The following is a 27,396-nucleotide window of genomic DNA, read 5'->3' as shown; positions in this document are numbered from 1 at the left end:
TTTTTTTTTTTTTTTTTTTTTTGTCTTTTTGAGACAGGGTCTCTGTAGCCCTAGCCGTCCTGCAACTCTCTATTTAGACCAGGCTGGCCTTGAATTCAGAGATCCGCCTGCCTCTGGGACTAAAGGCATGGAATGGACCACCACACCCAGCTGTAGTCAGTGCTCTTAACCACTGAGCCATCTCTTCAGCCCAGGCCTCATGTCCCTTTAAGCACCCATACATACACTCACCAGTGAGCTTATCTCGAACCCTGTTAATAATCTGAATAGCTTTCTTATTTAGGGCTTCTGGTTTCACCAAACCATCTCCAACTGAAATCACAAAAACAGAAATAACAGTAAGAAGGAAATCATCACACAAGTTCAATGGTGCTGTTTATTAGAGTGCTGAGCAGCTCTCTGTGTGTATCTTGTCCTCAGCATCTAATGAGAAAGTCATGGAACCTTTTCTCTCAAACATGGTTTTGTTACCTATCTTGCTGACCCCTTTCCAGTTTATGGTTCAACACAGTTGCTACCTGCTGAATGAGCTTGTCACTACTGCAGTTCCTCAGAGGGCGACTTACTGAAAGAGTGAATGGATTCTGGTACTGTGGTTCCTGCTTTCTTATGAGCCGGTTCTCCAAGTTCCACACCATCCAAAATTTCTAAGGGAAAAAAAAAAATCAAATTAGCAGAAAATTCAAATACTAAGAAGCTATTAGCTTTTAATTCTTTTGTTTGTTTTTTGACAGAGGGTCTTATGTAGCCCTTATATAGTAAAGATGACCTTAAACTACAGAACTTCCTGCCTCTACCTCCCAAGCACTGGGATTATAGACATGCACTACCATACCATGCCTGGCTTTAGCTTCTAATTCTTTGTATACTTTATTCTTTTGATGCCTCAAGTGAGAAAGGAGAAAGCAAGGTTTGTGTTACTCGTTTCTAAAAAAAAAATTTTTTTTTTTTGGTCTTTTTGAGACAGGGTCTCCCTGTAGCCCCAGCTGTCCTGGAACTCACTATGTAGACCAGGCTGGCCTTGAACTCACAGAGATCCGCCTGCCTCTGCCTCCTGAGTGCTGGGATTAAAGGCATGCGCCACCACGCCCAGCCCTTCTTCCACTTTTAATGTGGGTTCCAGTGATTGAACTCAGGTTGCCAGGCTTGCATGGCAAGTACCTTTACCCACTGAGCTACCTTGCTGGCTCTTTTTTTTTTTTTCTTCCCCAGACAGGGTCTCAGATAGCCTAGGCTGGCCTCAAACTTGCTATGTAAGTAAAGATGACCTTAAAATGGAAGCATTCTGGACAAAAGGAAAGGGTCTGCCATCTCTCCTGGGTGGACACACCCACCTACTGACTGGCCTGCAGAGTAGGAATCCGTCCTCGTTCTGGATCTCTTATTGCCTTTGGTATTTGCTAGGGAAAGAAAAAAGCTGTTAAAGCCTTCAAACTTTGACTCAAAAGATGCTTGATAGTAAAAAGTATAACCCTGAAGAGTAAACAATGACCTGTAACTCAGAAGTAAGAGGGGCTTCAGCATGGGCTCTGACACCCAGGGGAATGCTCTACAGTACAGATCTGGACTAAGACAGTGGCTTTCACACAATACAAGGTGAACTGGGATTTATTCACAGTGCATGAGAAGCCATTTGTTAGTAAGTTGTTTAGAGAGTAGGAAGAGGGTAGCCAGAGGCACTGTTGCTCCAAATCACAAATGCCTACATTTCATGCTCAAATTCCCACTTACTACTCAGCAGCCCAAACCAGCAAGAATCACCAGGGTATAGAGTTTATCCAGAAAAACATCCTAATTAAGAGCTTCCTCATTATCACTTTAACAGTGGGAATGTTCTAGCTCATAAAATACCTGGAATTCCTCTTACACTTTTTTTTTAAATATCCCAGGCTGGCCTGGAACTTGCTATACAGAAGCCATCCCATGTACTTGATAACCCTTACTGTCCATCAGTCTCCAGTTCAGCAAAGGGTCATAGACAAAGGCCTCCAGCACAGCCATGACACTGTCCTTGTGTTCCCGAAGCACTTCCATCACTGTGTGGCATGTGATTCTGTAGTTGCCATCCAGACCTGTAACCTGGAGAAGGACAGAGCGACATACCCAAGAGTGAACAGTGGCTCACTGGCACCTTGCCACCCTCATTGAGCAGACCCAGGCTACTGCGGACACACTGGCTGCATCTTGGGATGAGGCAGTGTAGATCTGATGTGCAGTGCTGACCCTCAAAGCTCATTCCTAACACAGCAACCAGGACCTGCTACAGAAACCACAAAGGCACTTAGGGAAACCAATGAGCTCCAACTGTCAGTTCTGCCCTCAGAGAAGGGTGTAACTGTTTTGGCCCCATTTCAAAGCAGTGCATACCCAGGATCCACTCACCTCCATAGCATTGGTCAACATTCTTGTTAGTCTAAATGGAATCTTCTCTGGAAATTTCTCTCTGGTCATAGCAACCTATAAGGTAATCAAGGGAAAAGCCAAAGGGTTGGATTGTTTCTCTAACTGAAGTAAGGTAGGGGGTGGCTTTTCTTTACATCATGTGCATTGATCACATTATAGCAAAGAAATGAAAGACTTCTCATTGAATTCAATGAAATAGGAATTTTCACAAGGACTTAAAAAAAAAAAAAAGAACAAAAAAGATAAGCATGGACTGCCCAAGGTCTTGGCCTGCATGCAGCCTGGAGGACGGGAGAACCCTCTCTCTACTCTGAGACGGTGTGGTAAGGGCAGCCACTGGGGTTAGAAGCTAACTAAGAGCAGGGGGAGGGGAGGGCTTTGGAGCACAAGTTTGTCTGAACTATCAAATGAGGGTGAGCTTTCGGCAGTGTTCACCTCAAAGCAGTCCCCAAAGTCAATGTGCAGGATCTTTCCGCTCAGTCGGTCCAGCATCAGGTTGGATGGGTGTCTTTGAGAAATATAAGGGAGAGCAGGGAGGATCAACAGAGCAGCACTGATGAATCAATCAACAAGACAGCTCTAGGTCAGGGGTTAGCAAAGGAAAGCTCTCAGGTAAGCCTGGCCCTACTGCCTCTGTGATTCAGGCTTTAATGGAACACAGTCTAACGCACTGGCTTTTGTCCTGCTACAGGCTGGTTCTGGGCTACAAGGGTAGAGGCGAGTACTTGTAACAGGCCACATGACCCACACAGCTTAAAATACTTATTATCTGCCCTTACATATACTTTCCTGGGATCTTTCCTTCAGTTGCACGCAAAGCAGTTTCTGACAGTCATGACCTCTTGGAGTAGTCCAGTGCTGTCATTCCTGCTAGCAACTATCACAGGGATAGGGTCCAGAGACTGAACTCAGGTTTTCAGACTGGTGATAAGCACTTTTACCCACTGAGTTCTGGGACTACAGGATTTGGTTTTAGTTCTTCTTTTTTTTTGTCCTTTTGTTTGTTTTTGAGACAGGGTCTTACTTTGCAGCCACAGATGGCCTGGAATTTGCTGGCCTAGACCAGGCCAGTCTCGAACTCACAGAGATCTGCCTGCCTCTGCCTCTCCAGTGTTGGGATTAAAGGCACATGCCACCATGCCTAGCATTCTGGAACAATAGGTGTTGCCATGGTGCCTCACTTAGGTTTTCATTTTTGGGGGGTTGGGGCATAAAATTATTTTTACTTTTAAACAACTGCATGAAACATGATTCCAAAAGAAAAGGGGCAGATATCAGAACCAGTTTTGTTTACATTCTTGTTAGTCAATTTCTGAACAATCTTGACTTTTTTGTGGTACTAGGGCTCAAACCCAGGGCCCTCTATCAGCTATATAAACATTCTACCACTGAGTGATATCCCCAGCCCTAAATTGTTTCTTCCATTTCTCCTGCCTCTTTTTTTGTTTTGGTCTTTTTGAGACAGGGTCTCCCTGTAGCCCCAGCTGTCCTGGAACTCACTATGTAGACCAGGCTGGCCTTGAACTCACTGAGATCCACCTGTCTCTGCCTCCCAAGTGCTGGGATTAAAGGCGTGCGGCACCACGCCCGGCTCCCTGCCTCTTTAATATAGTTTTAATACACTGAATTAACCAATGGAGGAAGCAGGTCTCTAGACCTCTGGTTTTGTTTCTCTCGAGTTCAGTGTGCCAAATTCTGCTGCAATAATAGACTGAGTAAAGCAGAGGCCTCTTACAAGAGCTCTAAATTCTACAATAACAACTTAAAGGCAGCTCATTTTGCGGATCCTTCTTTGCTGCAAGGGACTGTTACTTCTCAATAAAATCCTGCTTGCCCTTCAAAAATAAATAAGTAAAATACAAGTTATTTATTCAATGGTCACAAATTTCACTAGAAAACAAATGAAACCATTCAAAGCAACTGCAAAGGAGAAAGACAAAAAGAAACAAATGGAATTTACTTACCTGTCCCCCAGGCCTAAAATGTATCCAACCATTGACATGACAGCTAAAGAGCGGGTATAATTGGTCCTTCGGTCAAACCACACCTGTGACAAAGGGGCACACCTGAACCAGGGTTCTGAAACCAGCTCGTTTAAACACTACACCACCCCAGGTCAGTTTCATTTTACATATATATATCCTAATTTTTGTTTTATTTGGTCTTTTTGAGACAGGGTTTCCCTATTGCCCAACTGGCCTGGAACTCACTATGTAGACCAGGCTGCCTTGAACTCACAGAGATCCACCTGCTTCTGCCTCCCAAGTGCTGGGACTACAGGTGTGTGCCACCACACCTGGCTCCAGCTGTATTATATTTTAAAGTAATCCATTAGCATGTATAATGGAATAAAGAACTCACTCACTATTATAAACTATGCCTCAAAATAAACCTTATAGAAAGGTGCTGGGCTTAGATGAATAAGCTTTTTCTTACACATGAAGACTTAAGTGAAAATACTCATTTTAGGACACCCACTTAAGACTGTAAAGATGAAATCTGATACATTCAATGTAATTCCAAAAGTTTCAGTGGCCCTTCTTTTTTTTTTTTTCTTTTTTTGGTCTTTTTGAGATGGTCTCCCTTTAGCCCCAGCTGTCCTGGAACTCACTATGTAGATCAGGCTGGCCTTGAACTCACAGAGATCCACCTGCCTCTGCTGGGATTAAAGGTGTGCGCCACCAAGCCCAGCTTCAGTGGCCCTTTTTAAAAAAATATCAACAGAATGGTAATAAAATTTATTTGTGGAGGAAAAAAGTAGAACTAGCCAACATTAAGAGACTTGTATTAATGGCAGGTTCTTCAAGAGAGACAGACAGAAAAGCAATGAAATAGCTCTAGAAAGAGATCCAAGGGATGAATACAGTGTAGAAAAAGTGCAATCTTTTAAATAGAAGGGAAAGAACGGATATTCTGGTAAACAGTGAGGTAATAGCTGATTGTTAAATTTTTAAAAAAATTGTGTGGTATGCACACGTGCATGCATGAGAGAGAGAGAGAGAGAGAGAGAAACGCACACACATGCTAAGGTACATAGCTGAGGTGATGGGACAGCTTGGAGGAGCCAGTTTTCTCCTCCAGTTCACTTGTGGGTCCCAGGAACTGAACTCAGGATGTCAGGAGTGGTGGTGAGTGCCTTAACCTATTGAGTATTTTACCAGTCTGTTTGGCTTTTTTTGGTTTTGTTTTTTGTTTAGAGACAGGGTCTCCTTGTAACCCCAGCTGGCCTGGAACTCACTATGTAGACTAGGCTGGCCTCAATCTCATAGAGATCCACTGCCTTGGCCTCTGGAGTACTGGGATTAAAGGCATGCGTGTCACCATGCCTGGCCCTGTTTATTTTTTAAGACAGGGTCTCATGTATAGCTCAGGTTGGCCTAAAATTCAGTATGTAGTGGAGGTTGGACTTTAATTTATGGTGATCTTCAGCTTCTGCCTCAGCTTCCCAAATACTGAGATTATAGTACTGAGTCACCATGTCTAGTCAACCAGGTTTCAAAAAGCTTTTCCTGAGATACATACATAATCCACATAAGAGGAGTGTGCATCCCATCACCTGTGCAGTGGGGAGGGGCTGCCTGCCAGGACACAGGCCCGTACCTCTGAGCTGGGGCTTTTCAGCCACAGTAGCTTAGCCAGATCATCCCCAGCTGTGTTGTTGACGGCATGCTCAAACACCTCCACCTTCTGCATCAGGGTCAGATGGTCATAGTCTGGAGCCATCTGCATCAGGACACAACCAGTCAGTAAGGGGGATGCTCACTATAAGCAGTCCACATCTAGGAAGAAACAAGGCTAGGGCAGGCAGGGCTGGGCTCTAGTTTTACCACCATAGCTCAAAGGAGAAAGGAAATAACACTGCCAAGGGAAAAACAGTGGTTGCTAGCCTGATGACCACAAGAACCCTAGAATGTAAAGGAGAAACAAGGCTCCTTTAAAATTGTCTCTGTTTTTTTTTTTTGAGATAGGGTTTTACTATGTAGCTTGGCTAGCCTGAAACTTGCTATGTAGACCAGGTTGGCCTCAAACTTACAGAGATTCACCTTCCTCTGCCTCCCCAGTGCTGGGATTAAAGACGTGTGCCATCATGTTCTGCCTAAAAAAGTACTCTGATAGCAAGGGATGCTTACAGTCCACTGACCTCTGAGTAATGGGCCCAGCGTGGCCTGGAACTCACTATGTAGACCTTGAACCAAAGTCTACCACTATATAGGCTGACCTTAAACTCACAGAGATCCACCTGCCTCTGCTTCCTGAGTGCTGGGATTAAAGGTGTGCACCACCATGCTCAGAGAACAATTTTTGGGAGCTGGTTTTCTCCACCCTGGTTCTGGGGTTTTAACTCAGGTTGTCAGGCCTGCCTAACAAGTGCTTTTACAAGCTGAGCCTTTTCACCAGCTGGCCTTCAGCTTCTTAGGAAGGGTATCTGCTTTAGGACTGACGTCATTAAGCCTTCCTCAGCAGTACTCTCCTTAGAGGCTTCTCAGTGGTGAGCCCTTGGGTGTTGTGGACTCCCTGGTATGGTCTGGCTGCCCCAGCACGTACCCGCAGCATGATGCGGTGCTCAATGTTGAGCAGGATCTTCTTCTTCTCCCTGTAGTCCCGTATGAGCGCATGCAGCGTGTCACAGTGGGGGACCCAGCCAATGAGGCCTGAGTTGGTGGACAAAGGGATGACTGCATACCTCTGGATGCTGGTGCCCACAGGAAAGCAGAGTCATTGCACAGAAGACAAGAGCACACCTGTCATCAGCTCAGGATATACAGTGCTTTCCCTGCCCTGGGCTGCTGCAGGTGTGTGGTAAGACCCCCTTGTGAAGAAGGATTCCCAGAAGTTCACTGACGCCAGAGGCCACAGTGGTCCTCAGCTTGCCTAACAAACTCACCTCTGTGGAGGAAGCATTCAGTGACTGCTTCCAGGGCTAAAGCAAGCTCTAAGTGGAACAGACATGGCCTTAAGAGGAAGAGGGGCAGCAGGGCTGAGGACAGGGAAGGCGTCCCTGGCCTTGGTCCCAGGGGGCAAAACATACCAAATTTGTAGAATCTAATCTCAGATCACTTCCTTCTGAATTCTTTGAGTTTACTTGAGGCACTTTACAATGGGAATACATTAAAAATTCTGGAGAATCTTTCTGTGTCTCACTCCTTGGCTATTGATGATTTCTTGCCAGGCACCTAATTTTAGTTTAGTTTTGACACAGAGTTTCTCCAAGTAGCCCTGACTGGCCTGGAACTCACTGTTAGACCAGGCTAACCTTGAACTTGCAGCAATCTTCCTGCCTCTGCCTGTTTCTTGAATGTTGGATTATAGAAGTCTGCCACACACAGTTAGTTTTTGATTTTTTTAGTGGAGTCCCATATAAAGTTCAGGTTGGTCTCACATTCATTATGTAGCTGAGGTTGGCTTTGAATGCTTTTTTATTCTTTTTTAAAGATTTATTTTTATTTTCTATACATGAATATTTTGCCTCCATGTATCTAAGCACACCATAAGTGTGCAGTGCCTATGGAGGCCAGAAGGTGTCAGATCCCCAGAACTGGAGTTATAGGTGGCTGTGAGCCGCCAGGTAGGCGCTGGGAACTGAACCTGGGTCCTTTGGAAGATCAGGAAGTGCTCTTAACCACTGACCCATCTCACCAGCCAGCCCTTGGCCCTAAACTCTTAATTCTCTTGCCTCTACCTCCCAAAGTGCTAGGATTATAGGCATGCACTACCATGTCTGGCTCATGCACCTCATTTTAAAAACTTTGCAAAGACACATGACTATGTGAATGGATGTATTAGAAATGTGGAGGTCTCCTAAGAGTTTTGCCATTCTCCCAGTGCTCTGAATACCTGAGGTTTTTCCGAAGAGATGTTGGGTCATTGGCCAGGAGTGTGTTCACTAGGCCAAAGAGCTGCATCACTCGCTCATCCTGCCGGAGATCTTCATGGCCTTTCAGGAGAAAAACAAACTCGTGCCCATTGCTGCCTGTGAGGAACAGAGGGAACTTAACAAAGACCAGAGCTTCTCACAAAAAAACTGGCTGTTTTTTGTTTTATGTTTTCTGTAATTAAATTTTTTAGACTTTTTTTTTGGGTGGGGGAGGTCTTTTTGAGACAGGGTCTCCTTGTAGCCCCAGCTGTCCTGGAACTCACTATGTAGACCAGGCTGGCCTCACAAAGATCCACCTGCCTCTGCCTCCTAAGTGCTGGGATTAAAGGCGTGCGCCACCATGCCTGGCCGAAACAAGCATTTTTTAAAAAAGATTTATTATTTACTTATGTATATGTGTGTATCTGTGTGTAGGTATGTACACGTGTGTGGGTGCCCAAAGGTATTGGATCCCCCTGGAGTTGGAGTTATATGTAGTTGTGAGCTATTTAACATGGGTGCTGGGAACCAAACTCAGGACTTCTGTAGAAAGACTACACATTCTTTTTTTTTTTTGAGACAAGAGTTTCCTTGTAGCCCCAGCTAGCCTGGAACTTGCTATGTAGACCGGGCTGGCCTCAAACTCACAGAGATCCACCTGCCTCTGCCTACTGAGTGCTGGGATTAAAGGCATGTGCTACCATGCCTGGTTATAATTTGAGTTCTTAACTGCTGAGCCATCTTTCCATCCCAGAAACAAGCTGTATTGAGTAATAAAGGACTTGAGGATGATTTGGCTGAGACATCTGCTACCCCACTGAAGGCAAGAGTTGGTTTGCCGGATCTGGCTGGCTAGGCAGGTGTCCTCTCTTTCCCCTTACTATTCCATGTGCATCCTTCTCGAAGCTGTGTGCTTTGTCAAAAAGGAGTGGCTGTGCTTCCCCTACTAGAACCTCCAAACAAGCTCTATGAGAAGAAGCTGGGTCCTGGAGAGATGGCTCAGCAGTTAAGAGTGCTTGCTGTAGGGGCTGGAGGGATGGCTCAGAGGTTAAGAACACTGGCTGTTCTTGCAGAAAACCCGGGTTCGAATCCCAGCACCCACATGGCAGCTAACAACTGTCCATAACTGCAGTCCCAGGGGATCCGACAGCCTCTTCTGTCCTCCGCGGGCATTGCATGACATGGGTGCACTTACCTATATGCAGGCAATACACGCATACACATAAAATAAAAATAATAATAATAAAAAAAGAGTGCTTGCTGTGCAATCATGGGGTGTGGAGGTCAAATCCAAGTGCCCACATAACAAGCCAGGTGCCCACGAAACAAGCCAGGTGTCCTATACAGACCTGTAACCCAGCTCCAAGGGGGAACAGAGACAGGAAGATTGCTGGGACTTGATGACTTCCAGCCTCGCTTAGAAAAAGAGAGGTCCACATGCAGGGAGTGACCCTGCCTCAAAGGAGCAGGCAGAGTGACAGGGAATACCTGACATCCTCTTCTGGCCTCTGTGTGCATGACACACACAAGCTTGCACGCATGTGGTATGAAAGTCAGGCGTGGTGGCACCTGCCTGTAATTGCTAGCACTTGGAAAGCAAAGGCAGGAGGATCGCCACAAGCTCAAGGCCAGGCTGGGCTACATATTGAATACAGGTCAGTCAGGGTTACAGAATGAGACCCAGTTCAAAACTCCTCCCTGCCCTGCAAAGGAGCAAGAGACCTCATAGTGCCAGCACAGTACTCAGCTTCCCTTAACTGCCCCAGGTAGACAACATTCTACCTCTAAAGAAAATTCTAGAGGCAGCAGCTAACAAATCTTACTGTGAGAATTTAAGTTCAGAGCCTTCATTTTAGACAGCTGTCTCCCACACAGAGGCAATGATGGTGAACAAGGACTAGTCAAGAGCCTGGAAGCTCTGTCTCCAAAGCAGCTTGTCACATTCCATGTTTGCCTCAGACACGTTCACTGGCGCCATCAGCTCCCCACAGCTGCCTACCACAACTGAATGGTAAAGAATGGTAAATGATCACCACCCTCACTTGTTTAAGTCAACAAGGAGCCTTGAGGAGACAGGAAGAGGAGATTCATTGTCCTCCCTTCCTGTGCCATAGGTTTTGAAATGGCAGGCAGTCATCTTGGAGAGGAGGGGACTCAGCAGGCCTGGGAAGGGAGGAGTGCAGTCCTTACCCATCAGAGTCAACTTCCGGGGCCTCTGCTTGGATGTGATGACTTGCAAAGATGGGGCTATGGACTGAATGCGGATGATGGGCTGATTGGGGTCATAGGTTCCTGGTACGGCCAACTCAAGGTCCCGGCACATCAGAAGCTTTGGGGAAACATACTGCAGTTCTAGGGATGTGAGCTGTGAATAATTACAGAAGGATTTAGATTTCTGCATCTGGAGAAAAACTGAAATGCAATTTAAGTATTTTCTTTTTCAGTGAATGGTTATAAGCAATTATTTCTTCAAAAACCTTCAGAAGGGAAACCAGACACACATGTTGAGCCTAGGAGTTCACAGTAGCAAAACACAAAGGGCTCTGCTGACAGAAAACCCTACTGGATGCCTCAGGAGCCTACCTGGGGCAGTTGCTTGGAGATCCGCCTGAAAACATGGTAATAGAGGTCCCAGGCTTGCGTGAGGTCCTTGACGTTCCCTGATTTCATGTACTTCCTACACCACTCTTGAGCCTCCATTAAATCTCGACCATATGCCTGAGAGGGAAAACGGGACAAAATTTCAAGTTATCAAGGCAGCCCTGATGCCAGGAGGCTAAATCCCTGATCAGACATAGATACTGAAGGCGCCCACTGTGGCCTGCAAGTACCAGAGGGAACTGGTGAGCAACAGTGGCTGAGTCCCCTAGATGATCTACTGGGAAACGGAAAGTTATTGATAACCTCTGGAGGAATCAGCAGCTCATGGCGTGGTTAGTGGAACAGTGTTTGCCTGACATATGTGAAGCCCTGGGCTCAATCCTCAGCACAGAAAGAAGATAAAACAAAAATAAAAACATATCATGGGACTGTGAGATGGCTGAATGACAAAGGTTCCTGCCGTGAAGCCTGGCACCTGAGTTCAATCCCTGGGACCCATGTGGAAGGAGAACGAACTCCTGCAAATTGTCCTCTTCCATATGTATACACACACACACACGTACACTAAAAATGTAATTTAAGGGGGCTGGAGAGATGGCTCAATGCTCAGTGGTTAAGAGCACTGACTACTCTAGCAGAGGACCCAGGTTCAATTCCCAGCACCCTCATGGTGGCTAACAACTATCTGTAACTCCAGTTCTAGGGAAATCCAATGTCCTCTTCTGACCTCCATGGGCACTGCACAACACAGGTGCACTTACACACATGCAGGCAATACACTCATACACATAAGATAAAATTTTTTAAAAAATGCAATTTAAAAAATTAAAAAAAAAACAAAACCAAATCATAACCTAGTGATATTTCTATTTCTAGTGTCTTTGTTTTGCTTTGTTTGCAATTCTCCTGCCCAGAGTACCAGGGCTACAGGCATATACCCCAAGGCCTGGCACATGGCGAATTTTTGGTTTGTGACTTCTGCAGGAGTGCATCTAATTAAGGGCAGTAGAAAGGCCAAAGGGCAAGCATGTGGTGAAGGTGTGGGCAATGTCCTTGTACGATTTCTTACTCCATACCTGGTTAAAGGATGTTTCCTTCAGAGTCTGGGGGCCCCGTTCCATCATAGCATGCAGGGGCTCCAGCACCTCAAACATGCCTTTCACGTTTCTCTCCCCGAAGTACAAACGAGATGCCTCTTCCAGGCCTTCATGCCACATCTCATGCCAGAGGATGGCCACTCGGATCAGTTCTTCACTCACCTGGATCAGAGGGAGGAGGAAGGAAGCACCGAAGATGAGCTACACGTGAGAAGGTCTGACTTGGGAGAAACAGGAGAGACCACCTGGCGGCCAAAGGAAGAGTGCAGGACGGTCGAGAGTAATCTCCCAACATCCCAGGATGGCGGCTGGGTCAGTGGGGGCTGTGTTGGCTTCAGACTCACCATCATGGCTTGCTGGACCAAAGTGTTGCTGTGCTCACACATGTTCTTCAGGATCTTGTTGGCTGCGTTGTGACGGGCTGTCGTAGTAGACTTGGAAGCCACTGTCAGGGGGTAGATGAGGGCCTGAAGCAAACAGAGGAACATTTGCAAAGCAACTTGTAAAAGGAACCTAATGTATTTTCAGGAGGATGGAAAGAAGTGGTGAGGGTGGCATTAACACACCAACGTATCAGGAAGGGGTGACCTTATTTGGGAGGATAAGGCTCCTGGGCCACTGTGAGCCAGACCCCTATGACCTGGACAGATATCCCCCAACACCCAGGGTAGGATGAGTGCCTGGCTCCCAGTTTGATGCTTGTGTCTCTCCAGCAGCTTTAGCAAAAGCTAGCCATTAAACCAAAGACTACTGGTTTCATGAGAAACTTCCTAGGGGCTGCACATACCTGGGGGTGGTACCGACCAATGTCTGTGAGAAGCTGGTGAATAAGTCGGCCCACCAAGGGTCTAGGGGTATCAATTCTTGCAATGAGCTGAGGTATAACCTGGCACGTAAGAAGACACAAAATGCAGCGCATGAGATGTGGAAACAAACCTAGTTATTCTTCTGATTAAAGACTGACTCCTTTTTTTGAGACAGGGTCTCATGTAGCCTAGGCTGGCCTCAAACTAGATATGTAGCTGGGGCTGGCCTTTTGCCTCTACCTCCAATGTGCTGGGATTTCAGGCACATACCACGATGCCTAGCCAAGGATCAATTTTTTTTTTTTGTCTTTTTGAGACAGGGTCTCCCTGTAGCCCCAGCTGTCCTGGAACTCACTACGTAGACCAGGCTGGCCTTGAACTCACAAAGATCCGCCTGCCTCTGCCTCTCAAGTGCTGAGATTAAAGGCGTGTGCCACCACGTCTGGCCCTCTTTTTCTTCTGAGATAGGGTCTTAGGAACTCACTATGTAGACCAGGCTGACCCCGAATTCACAGACACCCACCTACTTCTGCTTCCCAAGTTCTGTGACTAAAGGCATGTGGCACCAAACCCAGCTGAAGATCAGCTCTTGCAAGCTGCTCTGTTTGATCTGGTAGGCCTTGAGATGGTTCTTTCATTTAGTCCTCTAGCACAAGTAAAACAGAATATGGAGCCAGGCATGGTGGCGCATGCTTTTAGTCCCAGCAGAATCAGGCGGATCTCTGTGAGTTCAAGGCCAGCCTGGTCTACATAGTGAGTTCCAGGCCAGCTGGGGCTAAAGGGAGACCCTGTCTCAAAAAGAAAAAAAAAAAAAAAAAGAGAGAAGATGGAGTCTCACTAGACCTTAGACATGGCTCTGCTTCCTCATCGCAGTATTACACAGGCAGCTTTGCTACCATGATCACTGCAGGAATCCAAGAGGAGACCCAGGAGAATGTGACCCAGTCTCACCTGTAACCAAGTATCAATCTGGATGGCCTTCACCCCTTCAACTAAGGCTTCATTGACATCTGGCCAATGACCATAATCAAACCACAGGGTGAGGACTCTGGGAAAGACAAAGGAGAAAGTCACAGGACATTCTGTTTCCTTGTTTCTGCCTGTTTTTCACCTTTAAGGTTGTGGAGTGGCTGTGATGGGGGCAGAGCTCTTGAGTGCTCTGCAAAGATCACCCCAAGTACTTCCTCCTAGGACTGTCAGGGTCACTGTGGCACAAACTGATGCAGAGCAGATAAGCTGAGCAGGGTGACCTGAGACTTGCAGTCTGTGTTGAGAGGAGACGCCTGCATGGGCAATAGGAAGGCCTGGTGGGTCAGGCCAGTCAGGACCAAGGCTAAAGGTGACAGACCGCCTCCAGCTCTTTACTTCTCCTCAATGTTTCTGGCTCTCAGCCTCACACACGGGGCTTACGCAGCTACCATGCCTCAAGACGCAGGGAGAGAAATCCATATGCCAACCCAGGATGTAATGACCAGGGTGGGAACCACAGAGACCAGAGGGTGACTTAAGTCCTGCCACTGATAAGGCCTCCCAGAGTTACATCCTCCCTTCCTTCATACCTGAGTGTATCCTGGAGGTTGTTGCCTCTTGACAAGGAGATAGAACGGAAGAAGCCCTCCACAGCAGGGATAGTGTACATTAAGAGAGTTTTGGACAAATCCTGTGAGAACACATATGTATTAGAGACACTCTTGCCTCAACCTTTTCATCTGTGAAATGGGCAGAGTAGCAGACTGACGGCACTTGCCTAAGAAGGTAGTTTTAAGTGTAAAGCCAGTTGTGCATGAAAAACCTATCTATAGCACACAGCGCACTCTACAAGTGACAAGTGCTTCATAATCATGTCTTGGTGTAGTGTGGCTTCCCGACAAGGGAGGTCAGGAGTGGGGCTGTGGCTCTGAGCATGCTGGTCTCTTGGCCTGCTGGCTTCCTTGTTGCATTCTGTATTGACAGGCCAAGGGGAGGTAGACAGGGCAGAGGACAGATCCCTAAGATCCCTGTCCAGAGTGGACTTGCAGCTGTGGTAGCCACCCACACATGGGCTTGTGCATGGAGAGGATGAGCTCATGTAGGAAGCACAACAGGAGCCTTTAGCACCAACAGCAGCTCCCCAACATGTACACGCTCAAAGAGCATGGCCTCTGACATGCAGCGCAAATAGCCGGGCAATGTGTCCAGCTCTACTGTACCCTCAGAGAAAGCCTGAGGCTTTCTGCCCACTGCTTAGCTGTGCTCTGACCGGTTACCGACGAGGAGGGAAGGGTACCTCAGTGACCCTCTTTTGCCGAGGGGATGGGCTGGGGCTGTTCTCTGTGCTCTCAGTCTCACTCTCGCTGTTGCTGCCCTCTGTGCTGGTGGCAGCAGCAGCAGCGGCAGCTGTGGTGGCTGTCGTGGTGGTACTGGTGATGTTTGCCCCGCTGGAGTGACGCAGTTTCTTCTTCTCATCTCGGGCTTGGTTCTGATGTTTGTAGTGTAGCACAGCTTCAAAGTTCATCACTGCCCATGCATGCCAGGCCTAGGTGCAAGAGGCAAGAGTCAAGGGCAGGCACAGGCTGCTTCGACTGACCCAGGGCTTAGTGCATGTGAGGCTGGTGCCGAGGCAGGGCTGTGATGACCTGAGAATCCAGTCTGAGGATGGGGCCGCCTTGAAGTCAGGAGAGTAAGACTCCACTTCCACAACACCCAGGAAGGGGCATTTTACTGAAATCCACATGCTACTCCAATCTTGTGAGTATCAATGGCTTCACTCTTCTGATGAGTCTTATAGGGTCACTGCAAGAGGGGCAGGGTATACTCCTTGTCCTGAGGGATCTTTAGGCCTCAGAAGGAACTTGCTCACAAATCTGAAGACCTATAGACTCTGCAAGGCAGATGATGGGAGTGCCAGGGACGGGAGGAGCTTCATAAAGAGGGACATGGTTGAGCTTTGAAGAGATGCTGCAGATGAGTGAGAAGGGACAAGAGAGACATGGCAGTGGGTCTTCCTGCTGGAGAACAGTGCATACATAGGTGCCTGGAGGACAAGCACCAAGAGTCCGTGAAAGCCATGAGCCTGCAGCTTGGGACCCATGAGGGAGAATGAGAAAGGCTGGCAAAGTGCCTGAGCCGACGACAGAGGAACAGGTGTGCTGGGCCAAAGCTGTCACGTCATCTGTGAGAAAATGGGGCTTACTGGGTTTAAAATGTATGATACAAGAGTGTTTAAGTGAGCAGAGGTTGGGGAAGCAACCAGTTGCCACAGTATTTCAAAGCAGTGACAGTAAGTTCTGATTAATTCTTTGGTTTTGGAAATGGCTTTGCTCTGTGGCCCAGGCTGGCCTTGAACCTGAGATATTCCTGTCTCAGAACCCTTAGTATTGAGATTACAAGTGTGTGCCACCACGCCCAGAGATGGCCCTAGATCAAATGATAGTGGGCAAGGACATGCATGGAGGGAACAGGACCATGAGGGAGGGTACACTGACTCACCTATAAGCCTGGCAGAGAGCCAGAGTCTCATGGCTGCTCTCCAGAAGTTTGCTGCCACTTTGGACAAAAGAGGACTGTTTGCCTCTCTGAGCTCCTATCAATCTGTGGTACATCACTGCAGGGCGTGGACAGACTGAGGTGGAGTCTGACTTGGGGTATGGTAACTTTACACAGTGAGTAGCCCACTAACACTGAAACTTTCTATACAACTAGCAAATTCTTCTGTGTCCCTTTCTCAAGACCTGAAAATAAACATGTCCAGTTTTTCATTTAAGCAGAATAGACTAATCCTAATTGACTTTCATTTAAGTAGAATAGATGAATCCTAACTGACTTTTATGTGATGAGTAAGTATTCTGTAACCATGCAGGTTCAGTTTTCTCATGCCCTCATTTATTAACAAACTCCTCTTGTAAATGTCCAAGTGCCAGGGGAAAAGGTCAACAGAGGCAACAGTGCTGCATGCACAGTGCTACGAGACTGATGATATGAGATGTCATAAAACCAAAGAGACCACATTAGGAGATGCTTTTAAAAACTAAAACTAGTCAGATGTGGTGATGCACACATGTAATTTCAACACTCGGGAGGCAAGGAAAAGATGATCTGGAGTTCATTCTCAGCTACTTACTAAGTTCAAGGCCAGTCTGGGCTACATGAGACCCTGCCTCAAAAAAAATTAAAAACCTATCAACCAACCAAACATGGAAACCAAAACAATAACAAAAATACTGAGAAGAAGAGTTCCTAGAACTGGGATGTTCTGGGTGACCTGTTGCTTGGAACCCATGACCTGGTGAGTGATAGGCAAATGCTTTACCACTGAGTTGTATACATCTCCAGCCCAAGTGGGCATTTTTAGAGGATAAGATTTGTAAATGCTTCTATGGTCTTTAGATGAAGTTTGATTCCAGAGGGATTAATTTATAAAGTATTATTAATAAGTTATGGAGATTTGGGAAAGAAACCGATAACATCTGTTCTACCAAGCACCTATTACTCGGAGGCCCTCAGAAAAGGAATTTAAAAAATGGAGTAGGTGCTCCCATCCTCAGACACATATTTCCCAGAGGCATCCCTGCACTGGCCAGTCACATCTTTTTTTTTTGAGACAGGGTTTCCCTGTAGCTCCAACTGGCCGGAACTCGCTATGTAGACCAGACTGGCTTCGAACTCATAGCGATCGTCTGCCTCTGCCTTCCAAGTGCTGGGACAACAGGCGTGCACCACCATGCCTGGCCTTCAGTCACATCTTTTATACATTTTCTAACTCTGCTTGTCTTTTACAAAGAGTTCCTGTAATATAAAAGGATGCCATCTGGATCTTTCCAATAAAAACCAAAACCTCAGTTCTCAGCAGAGGCGTAGGCAGGGATGAAGTGGAGAGAAGCTGGGAGGAAAGATGAAGTTGTAGAGATCAGCGTGCCCAGATGCCCCTAGGAAACAGGCTGCTGGGAGGTGATGAAGCTGCACAGCCCACAAGGCGTCACAGCGGCATTTCTCAAAGTCTCAAACAGCTGTCTGCTTCTCTGAACCTCAAGAAGGAAAGCCCAGGTTCCTTTGGGCTCGGACAGGCGCCAGGAACCCAGGAGCAAGGCTGAAGCTTCAGACCAGCTCCCAGAGGCCTGGCTGTGGGAGCCATGGAGGGAATCAAACAGGCCCTCCCTCACCTTGTACCAGCTGTGGTCGTGCTCTGTGGCTGCGCTGTAGTACTGCCACACTTTGGGGATGGTGCTCTCGTTGATGCCCTGGAGGTTCAGCTGCCACTCCCCAAGCTTCAGGAAACACCTGAAAACAGAGAAGCAAGCCCCTGCTGCTTCCTCCCCATCAAAGAAAGGCCCCTGAGGAGACAACAGGCTGCCAGGGGTGCCCTAGAGCTGTTCTGACATTTACTCTTGCTCTTAGTGGGATGTGATAGAATGGAATAAAATGTTCAGCCCAGTGAAGGGGAGGGGAAAGGGTCTGTGGAAACTTTCTGAGGTTTCATTTTTCCTTCAGGACCTGTATCTTCCAATGACAGCATGAACCAGGGTCTTATTTATCCCAAACAAGTTATATGGGGGCAGCTGCGTGCTGTTTTTCATCTTCATTTCTCCTTCCCTCCATTCCCGACAATGATAACATCTCCTACTGCTGCCCTATTCCAGGTACTGCTCTCAGTGCTTGATGTTGGGTGCTTACTTTGCCTTATAGCACTCGAGGAAACAGGTACTCTTACCATCCCTTCTGTGTGATCAGGAAACTAAGGCACAGAGAGATTAACCTATCCACATACTGAACTAGCAGTGTGTGTGCTATTTGAAAACAAGGAGCCTGGGCTCCACCTCCAAGGTGTTTGCCACCAAGCCTCATGACCCAAGTTCAATTCTTAGAGCTCACATGGTAGAGAAAGCCAATTCTTGCAAGTTGTCCTCTGACTTCCATATTCATGTGTATGTGTATGTACTTGTGAGTGTACACACACAGTAAATACGTGTAAAAGACAAATGTTTGAAAACAAGGAACCCAACCCTAAAGCCAGGCACTAAGAGGAGAATAGCACAAGGGTGCTCTTGCTGCTGAAGCCTGGGAAGGTAAGGGACAGGGACTGTGGAGCAGATGAGGTGGTGACTGCCTGGAATCCCTCTGTGAAAAAGTGAGAGATGTCAGCAGCAAATCACCTCAGGGGACCTACATGTCCCCCAGAGAAGCCGTTGGGATGATGGAGTGGACACTTACCTGGCCATGAGTTTGTGCAGCTCCTGCTTGTGCTGCTGGTCCTCAGAGGCGATGTCATGCTGAGCCTGTGGCAGCATGGTCTGAACAAAGTGCTGCATGTGCTGGAAGGCATCGATCTGTTGCAGGACAGAGGCACAGAGAGCCACTTGTTATGTGGTTCAACCTGCCAGGCACATAAGTCAACCCTCTCCAAAAGAGCATCCCAGGACACAGCAGAGGACCTCACTGCACAGAACAGGGCATGATGCTGGGAGAGAGCCGGGCTATTCTAGAACATTCATGATTCACTCAAGTCTTAGCTCTCCTTTGTCAAGCGTACACCAGTTTAAGAGGTCTTAGAAAACTTACATGCTTGGCCAACACAAACAATCCATGCGAGGCAATCTGAAACAAGTGCTTACTTCACTAGCAATAGACCGCCCCAAAATTAGGCTTATGGGGAATTGTTTTAGGTGAGTGAAACTTTAGTATTTGTTTCAAACATGATGACACTTGGATGCTCCAGCATAGCAAAGCCAACACCCCAAAAAGAACAGAGAAGGCCTGCGTTCGTCCAAGTAGAGAAGGGAGAGGACACTAGCTAGGCAAATGTCTAGGTGGGCAGGGTGGCTGGGGAGCAGAGTCTTCATAGCACCCTCCAGCAGTTAGATCTGGGGTCTTATATGAAGCAAGCAGTGGGCATCCAGTTAGGAGCAGACAGCCCCAAGGGGTAAGAGCGGTGCAGAGGCCAGATCTGAAGTACTGTCCAAGCCTGCTGCATCCAGACAGGCCAGCGTCTTGATGCAGGGCCCACGGTTTTGTGTTTTGTTTGTGATACCTCACTACAGCCTTGATTCTGGACACACAACATGTGGTTCACACTCTATATGTCAGCCCTAATACCACGCAATACAAAAAAACACCACTTCAAGCACCTTGGCTCACATTCCAAACTACTCTATGAAATGAGCTGCAGGGTCTCTACTGTGCACATGAAGCTTTCTGCTCATGTAAAAGCATATGGTTAAATGATGGAAAACATAGGTTTTCCATACTTTCTTTTAAAAAATTTTGTTTTTTTATTTTATGTTTATGAGTGTTTTGCCTGTATGTATACAAATGCACCTCCTATGAGCAATGCACATGGAGTCCAGAAGAGGGCGTTAGACACCTTAAAACTAAAGTTATGATGGTTGTTAGCTGTCATGTAGGTGCTGGGAGCTGAACCCACATCCTCTGCAAGAGCAGCCAGTGCTCTTAACCTCTGAGCCAGCCCTCTCGCTCTGTTCAATATTTTCTTACCACCATTCCTCAGCATGTATCGAAGCATATTTTTTAATTGCAAAGTACTAGTATGCTTTCATTATTACTATTTACACGTTTATATACTTATTTTTGTGTGTGCACACATGCATACTTTTGCCATGACGCGTGTGTGGAGGTCAGACCATAATGTGCAGGAGCAGGAGTCAGTTCTTTCCTTCTATGTGTAGGTTCTAGAGATTAAACTCAGGTCATCAGGCTTGGTGTTAAGATTAAAAGAAAAATTGTTCAATGAATTTTGGCAGAATTTCCAACTATTTCCAAAATAGCTCTAACCCTATTTTCATGCCATTTTGTACTAGGTTTTTTTGTTTGTTTGTTTGTTTGTTTGTTTTTTGGTGTTTTTGAGACAGGGTCTCCCTGTAGCCCCAGCTGGCCTGGAACTCACTATGTAGACCAGGCTGGCCTTGAACTCACAGAGCTCCACCTGCCTCTGCCTCCTGAGTACTGGGACTACAAGTGTGTGCCACCATGCCTAGCTGTACTAAGTATTTATACAAAGCAGTACACTCAGCACTGACAATTATAAAATCAAATACTGATAAGCCCCGAAGAATGTTGAAGAGGTCTATATTCTATAGTATCAAATATTCAGCCAAGAGAAAATTCTTCATGCAAAAATAAACAAGCACAACCATCTCATCAGTATACAATTGCTTTTGTCTTTAATAAATGGTAAAAGTATATATATATTAAAGAATTTTTCCTTTTGTAAATTTATTTATTTTTAAATATTTTGTTTGTTTTTTTTTATGTGTATGAGTGTTTTGTACGTAAATGTACCACATGAGTGCAAGTCCTGTGGAGGTAAGAAGGGGGTGTTGGATCCCCTGGAAATGGAATTACAGATGGGTGTTAGCCATCATCTGGGTGCTGGGAACCGAACCCAAGTTCTCTGGAAGAGGAGCCAGTGCTCTTAACCGCTGAGCCATCTCTCTAGTCCTTTTTGTTGTTGAGACAGGGTCTCACTATGTAGCCCTGGCATGGGCTATATCTGGCCTGGTAGGTGAGGCTGGCCTTCATCTTAGAGATCAGCCTGCCTCTGCCTCTCAAATGCTGGAATTAAAGGCATGCACCACTATACCTAGCACCAAAGAATTATTATTATTAGTTTTAAATTAAAAAATATTTTATTTGATGTGCATGAGTATTTTGCTTGCAAGTGATTAGTACATCATGTTTGTGTAGTGCCTATGGAAAACAGAAGAGGGCACTGCATTCCCTAGAACTGGAGTTACAGAAGGTGGTTAACCACCACATAAGTGCTGAGAACTAAAGTTTGGTCCTTTATTTTATCTTATTTTTACTTTTTGGTCTTTTTGAGACAGGGTCTCCCTGTAGCCCCAGCTGTCTTGGAACTCATTATGTAGGCCAGCTTGGTTTTGATCTCACAGAGCTCCATCTGCCTCTGCCTCCTAAGTGCTGGGACTACAGGCATGCGCCACCATGCCCGGCTAAATAAAATATTAAAAAAAAAATATGGGGCTGGAGAGATGGCTCAGTGGTTAAGAGCACTAGGTATTTTTCTAGAAGACCTCAGTTTGGTTCCCGACACCCATGCCAGGAGGCTCACAATGGTCTCTAACACCAGCTCCATGGGATCTGACACCTTCTTCTGGTCCCAGCACCAGCACACATGTGGCATCCATTCACACAAATGCATACACATAAAAAAAAAAAAAAATCTTAAAAATTTTTCTTCATGACTTGCTGTCCTAGTTTGTTCTTCATTGCTGTGACAAAACACTCTGACCAATACCAACGTGGGGAGGAAAGGGTTTATTCAGCTTACATCTCCCAGGTCACAGTTCATCAGGGAGCCCAAGATAGGAACTCAGGACAAGAACCTGGAAGCAAAAGCTGGAGCACAGGCCACGGAGGAATGCTGCTTACTGGCTTGCTCCCCTGGCCCCTGCTCAGCCTGCTTTCTTATGCAACACAGGCCCACCTGCCTAGGGGTGGCACCACCCACAGTGGGCTGGACCCTCCCACATCACTCAACAATCAAGAAAATGCCCTGGAGACATGGCCATAGGCCAGTCCAATGGAGGAAATTCCCCAATTGAGGCTCCCTCAACCCAGGTGTGTCAAGTTGACACTAAAGCTATCCAGCACACTTGCATACCTATTTTATGTACCCGCATAGGTTGTATAAAAATTTCTCCAGTGAAAAAGGGTCACTAGTGGAAAAAGCTTAAGAAGCCTGTTCTAGACCTGCAACATGGGAAAATTCTGAAAACAAAACAAGCCAACACCAGTGGTCTTGGGCAGCACAAGGGCTAAAGAGGGATGACCTTAAGTCCTAGATTTTTAGGGAGAGACTATTTTATTCCAATTCATCCCTGTAATTAACAGCTTTCCTTTCACTGTCAGAACATCCAGATTGGAACTGGATTACATCCTCCTACCTTCCTGACCTAGTTAAACCATTATTCTATATATGATGGCACATGCCTTTAATGCCAGCATTTGGAAATCAGAGGCAGGCAGATCTCTGTGAGTTCCAGTCTGTCAGGGCTATACAGTAAGACTCTGTTTCAAAACCAGTAACAAAAACCTAAAAAAAAAACCAACCAAAAAACAAAAACCAAAAAAAACTCCCCTGCCCCTCCACAAAAGTAAATTTTGAGCTGGAAAGGTGGCTCAGAAGGTAAAGGCATTTGTCTCTAAGCCTGACAACCTGAGCTTGATCCCTGGGACCCACATGGTGAAAGGAGAGAATCAACTCCTGCAAGTTGTTCTCTGGTTTTCACATGTGTGCTATGGCACATGTGCCCATCATACATCATGCCTAGAGTCGAAGCACTTTGGAGTCCGAGTCAGGACCTAATGAGATGGTCCGGCAGGCAAAGGAGCTTGTCAGTGAAACCTGATGACTTGAGTTTGATCCCTGGACACAATGGGTAGTAGGAGAGAACTGATTTCCACAACTTCTCCTCAGACTTCCATGTGTTATCTATGGCACATGCAAGCACGTGTGCACATGCACACATACATACCAACCGTACCACACAGACACAAATAATTCAAGGCCAGCCTAGGCTACACAGTGAGATTCTGCCTCAGAAAAACAAAACAAACAATGAAAAAAGATAGTGCTTAACCCAGAGTCAGAATGATGTGAAAGTTCATCAGACAGCTAATCATGGGTGAGGATGGGGCAGACACAGATGTCCCTGGAGTCAGGGAGCCACCTGTCTCACCACAGCTCTGAAAACTGAGCTTATCAGCATCATCCACTTGAGAAATGATGCATGTCCCTTTAGTTTTCCTTCTGGGAGTGCTAATTCTGATTCAAAAGAGAAAGTGAGGCAGTGCAGCAAAGATCAGTCACTGAAAGGGGATGCTAACTCCACTTGCACAGTGTTGCTCATCAAGCAGGCGGGAACTAGGCCAGGAGCCTTGCATGCCAGGTGCTTTTTGGAGCCCATATGCTATGTGTCACTGACAATGCTGACTGTTTAAACTCCTTGTGGGGGCTTTAACTAGGGGCTGAACAAAACTGCCAGTATTGGGTTTACTGTGGGTATGGAGCCCCATATAAGTTTATGGAGTATGGAAGAATCCAGTATCTTTCTATTCTATAGCATAAGACAATTTATTTTCAAGAAACTGAAAGCATCTTATTTAAAAATTTAAAAAAATTTATTTATTTATTTATTTTTATTTCATGTGTATGAGTGTATTGCCTGCATGTATTTAAGTGCACCTGTGTCATGCAATGCCTGCAGAGGTCAGAAGAGAGCATTGGATTCCTCTGGAACTGGAGTTACGGATGGTTGTTAGCCACTATGTGGGTGCTGGAAATAGACCCCAGCTCTCCTACAAGAATAGCCACTGTTCTTAACTGCTGAGCCATCTCTCCAGCCCCTTAAAATTTCTTTTATCCATCCTCTAGAAGAGGGGAAAAGTAATTCTTTACCTCCTGTAAACAAAGCAATAGAAGGGGCAGATCTCTCAGGCCCTCAGAGCTGAGGCTGGGCAGAGCATTCTGGTTCCCCAGAGTCCTATGCCTTGGTGGTCTAGGGCAAGAATGATCGTCTTTCTTTTATATTTTATTTTATTTATTATTTTTATTTTATGTGTATGCCTGTATTGCCTGCATGTAGGTAAGTGCATCTGTGTCATGCAATGTCCACGGAGGACAGAAGAGGTTCGGATCCCCTAGTTGTTAGTTGCCATGTGGGTGCTGGGATTTGAACCTGGGTCTTCTGCAAGAACAGCCAGTGTTCTTAACCTCTGAGCCATCTCTCCAGTTCTCTCTTTTAAATATTTTATTATTTTTATTTTATGTGTATGAGTGTACTGCCGGCTGTAGGTAGGCACACCCATGTGCAATGCCTGTGGAGGTCAGAAGACAGCGTCGGATCACCTGGAACTAGAGTTATAGACGGTTGGCCGCCATGTGGGTGCTGGGAACTGAACCTGGGTCCTCTGCAAGAGTCGTCAGTGCTCTTAACCGGTGAACCATCTCATCAGCCCCAAGAATGGTGTTCTTGGCCAATGAGGTATCATAGAGGAACCAACTTGTGTCTAGACCCTGCTGTGTGTCACTGAGAAAAAACCTGCACACACCTATTGCTGCTGTCTTCCGGCAGGGCAGGATCTGCTAGTCTCTTTCATTTGTCTTGGGAAAGGCAGAGAGAAATGAGCTTGGTGAAGTGTCGGAAGTAAGGCTCAAGAGTGACTGGCTCAGTGGCAGAGCTAAGGAGCTCTCTTTGGGGAGATACTCCACTGTGACCATGTGACATCACTAGCTTTGGGCTTGAAGTCCAAGCACACTTCAAATAGATCCCACCAGAATTTAGGCTACTAAACAGTCTGTATACTGTGGAGAATTTGGGCCTTGGTTTCATGAAAGTCACTCCTTGGTTAAGGTATCTAAAGTCTCCTGCTGCTGCCTGCAGGACAACGACTTGAGGGTACAGAGAAGTAAACATTCTACATTCTATCCAGCACCTTCTGTTTTTCTCATTTGCCTGAAAGAGGCCAGGCTTTGACTCAGAACTACCCTGTTCTAGGAGGTTCAAACTGAAAACAAAGTAAGAAAAACAAATGGAACTCCCAAACTGCACACTTGAAGAAAGTCATCAGTAATGAGGCAAACTCCCAGTCAGACTGGGCGCCCAGGCGAAGGGCTAGAGGTTCCGCTCTGGGCAGTACTCAGAGTCACAGAGTCAACCACCTACAAAGCCAGGTTCTGGGCCAATCCAGGAACCTTCTAGTATGCCTGTACAACTTCTACTTTACAGCTCTTCTCATGGCCATGGCTCCAGTGCCCACTTTTCATTCCTTTCTCATCGGGGCACCACTGCATGACCAGAGAGGGCCGAGAAGGCCAGGAGTTCCTCCTCCTCTTAGTGAGGACTGGGGACCCAAAGCAGGTGGGGTTTTGCCTTCAGGGCCCATTTTTTTGTACCATCATCCAGAGAGATTGTTTAAAAATGAAAACTAAGAACTACAATTGCTCCCAATGGCTTGTTTGCAACAAGGGGAAATCCTACATTGGCTTCAAGAAAAACACTCCCTCCCTGTTTCCTCATTATACACCCTGCAACTTGCTGCTTTTGAGCCCAAACTGGTGACAGGAAAGGAGACCAGAAGTCTGAGAAGAAAACTGGATTGAGCTTGTAAAAGCTCTAGTCTGGGTTTCCATAAATACAGCACTTTTGTGCCGAATAGTCTGTCTTCTCTCATGGCGCAGGAACTATAGTTTTATATCCTAGCACTTTCTGAATACTAAGAAATACAGCTATGACAATACATAGTGGTTTGACCAATGGTATATGTTCAGCTACAATTTACTTTGTGAACTGGAAAGAAACCCCAAACACTGTAGGTAGGTGGCAATGACACTGGCTCCTTCCGGCAGCGAGCACATGCGGTGAGCACTCTGGAGGTGCCTCTGTTGGGTGGGTGGGGACGTACCTTTCGAGCACTTTTCCACATGTTTTTCATGTAGGCATAGGTCACCTGAGGGTGAACTGTTGGCAGAGGATGGTCAAGCTGCCGAGACGGATCAACTCCCAGGAGCAACACTAAGGTTTTATGAGCAAGAGCCTTTTTAAAAAGAAGAGGACAAATTAGAGACCGAAGGTAATCAGGAGCACTACCCCACCCCGAGGTTGGTGGGGTTCTCACCAGTCTGCCGCTCTTGCCACAGAGACTTGCGTACTTCAGCCAGGTTCTCATGTCCTCATGAGGGCTCACCACAAGGGACCGCACCATGAGGATTTTTTGCCAGTCTTCCACAATACGCTGGCAGCCCTGAACAGTCAGAAACAAGGGTCAGGCCCGTCTAGAGTCAGACCTGTCCTCTGCTCCACCTTAATCCCCACACACAGCAGCTAGGTCCACCCTGAAGCAAAAGGAGTCCCTACTCTGACTCTATTCTCTCAAGTGAAGGGTACCATGAGCTAAATGCCTCCTACTCCCCTCAACAACTCCTGAAGCAGAAGGGCCTGAGGCTTGGGCCCTGCTCTGTCATTCCTGTGTGACCGACCGTGGGCAAGTTACTTACCCTGTCTGACTGATCTGTAAGTGAGATGAAAAGAGTTTCAACATCAAAGGAGTATGGTGACACTCAATGAATTAAATTATTTAAATTTCTTTTGTGGGCTGTGAAATGTACTCTGTAAACATTTTTTTCGTTTATTTCTTTTTGTGTGTGCTTGTGCTTGTGTGTATGAGGGTGTGCACCAGCCACAGCACGTGTGTAGAAGTGAGAGGAGTTTATGGGAGTAGGTTCTGTGCTTCCACATGTGGATTCTGGGGGCTTAATTCAGTCATCAGGCTTGGCAAATGCTCCTTTAGCCACTCCCCAGTCGCTTCTCCATCCCATTTTCTTACGCAGGGTTTGTCTGTCACTGAACCTGGAGCTCAATGATTCAGCTAGACTGTCTGGCCAGCAAGCCCTAGGGATCCTCCTGTCTCTGCCTCCCCAGCGCTGGAATTACAGGGGCATGTCATCACACCTGGTTGTTTACATGGCTGATGGGGATCAAACTGTTCTTCAAGGCTTATGTGACAAGCACTTTACCAACTGAGACATCGCCCTAGCTTCTGAAAAAATATTCTTAACATTTTACTTTGGTCTCTGGTTGAAGATGACTATCATCAACCAAAAATTACATTTAAAATGTATCAT

The 27,396-nt window shown here is 46.4% G+C and overlaps 1 protein-coding gene across 2 annotated transcripts in view; it reads right to left on the bottom strand.

The window, feature by feature from the left end:
* Positions 1-27,396, bottom strand: part of Mtor (mechanistic target of rapamycin kinase) — a 141,518-nt gene that overhangs the window by 5,279 nt on the left and 108,843 nt on the right. For both annotated transcript variants that reach the window (XM_008831630.2, XM_029562740.1), the window contains exons 35-56: positions 26,391-26,516; positions 26,178-26,309; positions 18,948-19,063; positions 17,900-18,017; positions 15,028-15,276; positions 14,321-14,421; positions 13,713-13,809; positions 12,743-12,841; positions 12,300-12,422; positions 11,935-12,117; positions 10,841-10,975; positions 10,448-10,622; positions 8,239-8,374; positions 6,949-7,096; positions 6,004-6,126; positions 4,368-4,450; positions 2,839-2,911; positions 2,383-2,457; positions 1,944-2,079; positions 1,335-1,400; positions 567-647; positions 232-312 (exon numbers count right to left, since the gene is read on the bottom strand). In XM_008831630.2, coding sequence (XP_008829852.1) covers positions 232-312; positions 567-647; positions 1,335-1,400; positions 1,944-2,079; positions 2,383-2,457; positions 2,839-2,911; positions 4,368-4,450; positions 6,004-6,126; positions 6,949-7,096; positions 8,239-8,374; positions 10,448-10,622; positions 10,841-10,975; positions 11,935-12,117; positions 12,300-12,422; positions 12,743-12,841; positions 13,713-13,809; positions 14,321-14,421; positions 15,028-15,276; positions 17,900-18,017; positions 18,948-19,063; positions 26,178-26,309; positions 26,391-26,516 — 2,656 coding nt within the window. The remainder of the gene's footprint in view (positions 1-231; positions 313-566; positions 648-1,334; positions 1,401-1,943; positions 2,080-2,382; positions 2,458-2,838; positions 2,912-4,367; positions 4,451-6,003; positions 6,127-6,948; positions 7,097-8,238; positions 8,375-10,447; positions 10,623-10,840; positions 10,976-11,934; positions 12,118-12,299; positions 12,423-12,742; positions 12,842-13,712; positions 13,810-14,320; positions 14,422-15,027; positions 15,277-17,899; positions 18,018-18,947; positions 19,064-26,177; positions 26,310-26,390; positions 26,517-27,396) is intronic.

The sequence above is a fragment of the Nannospalax galili genome, unplaced genomic scaffold (genome assembly GCF_000622305.1).
Source record: "Nannospalax galili isolate Female #2095 unplaced genomic scaffold, S.galili_v1.0 scaffold870, whole genome shotgun sequence".
NCBI lineage: Eukaryota > Metazoa > Chordata > Mammalia > Rodentia > Spalacidae > Nannospalax > Nannospalax galili.
This window is presented reverse-complemented; position numbering and strand designations above follow the sequence as displayed.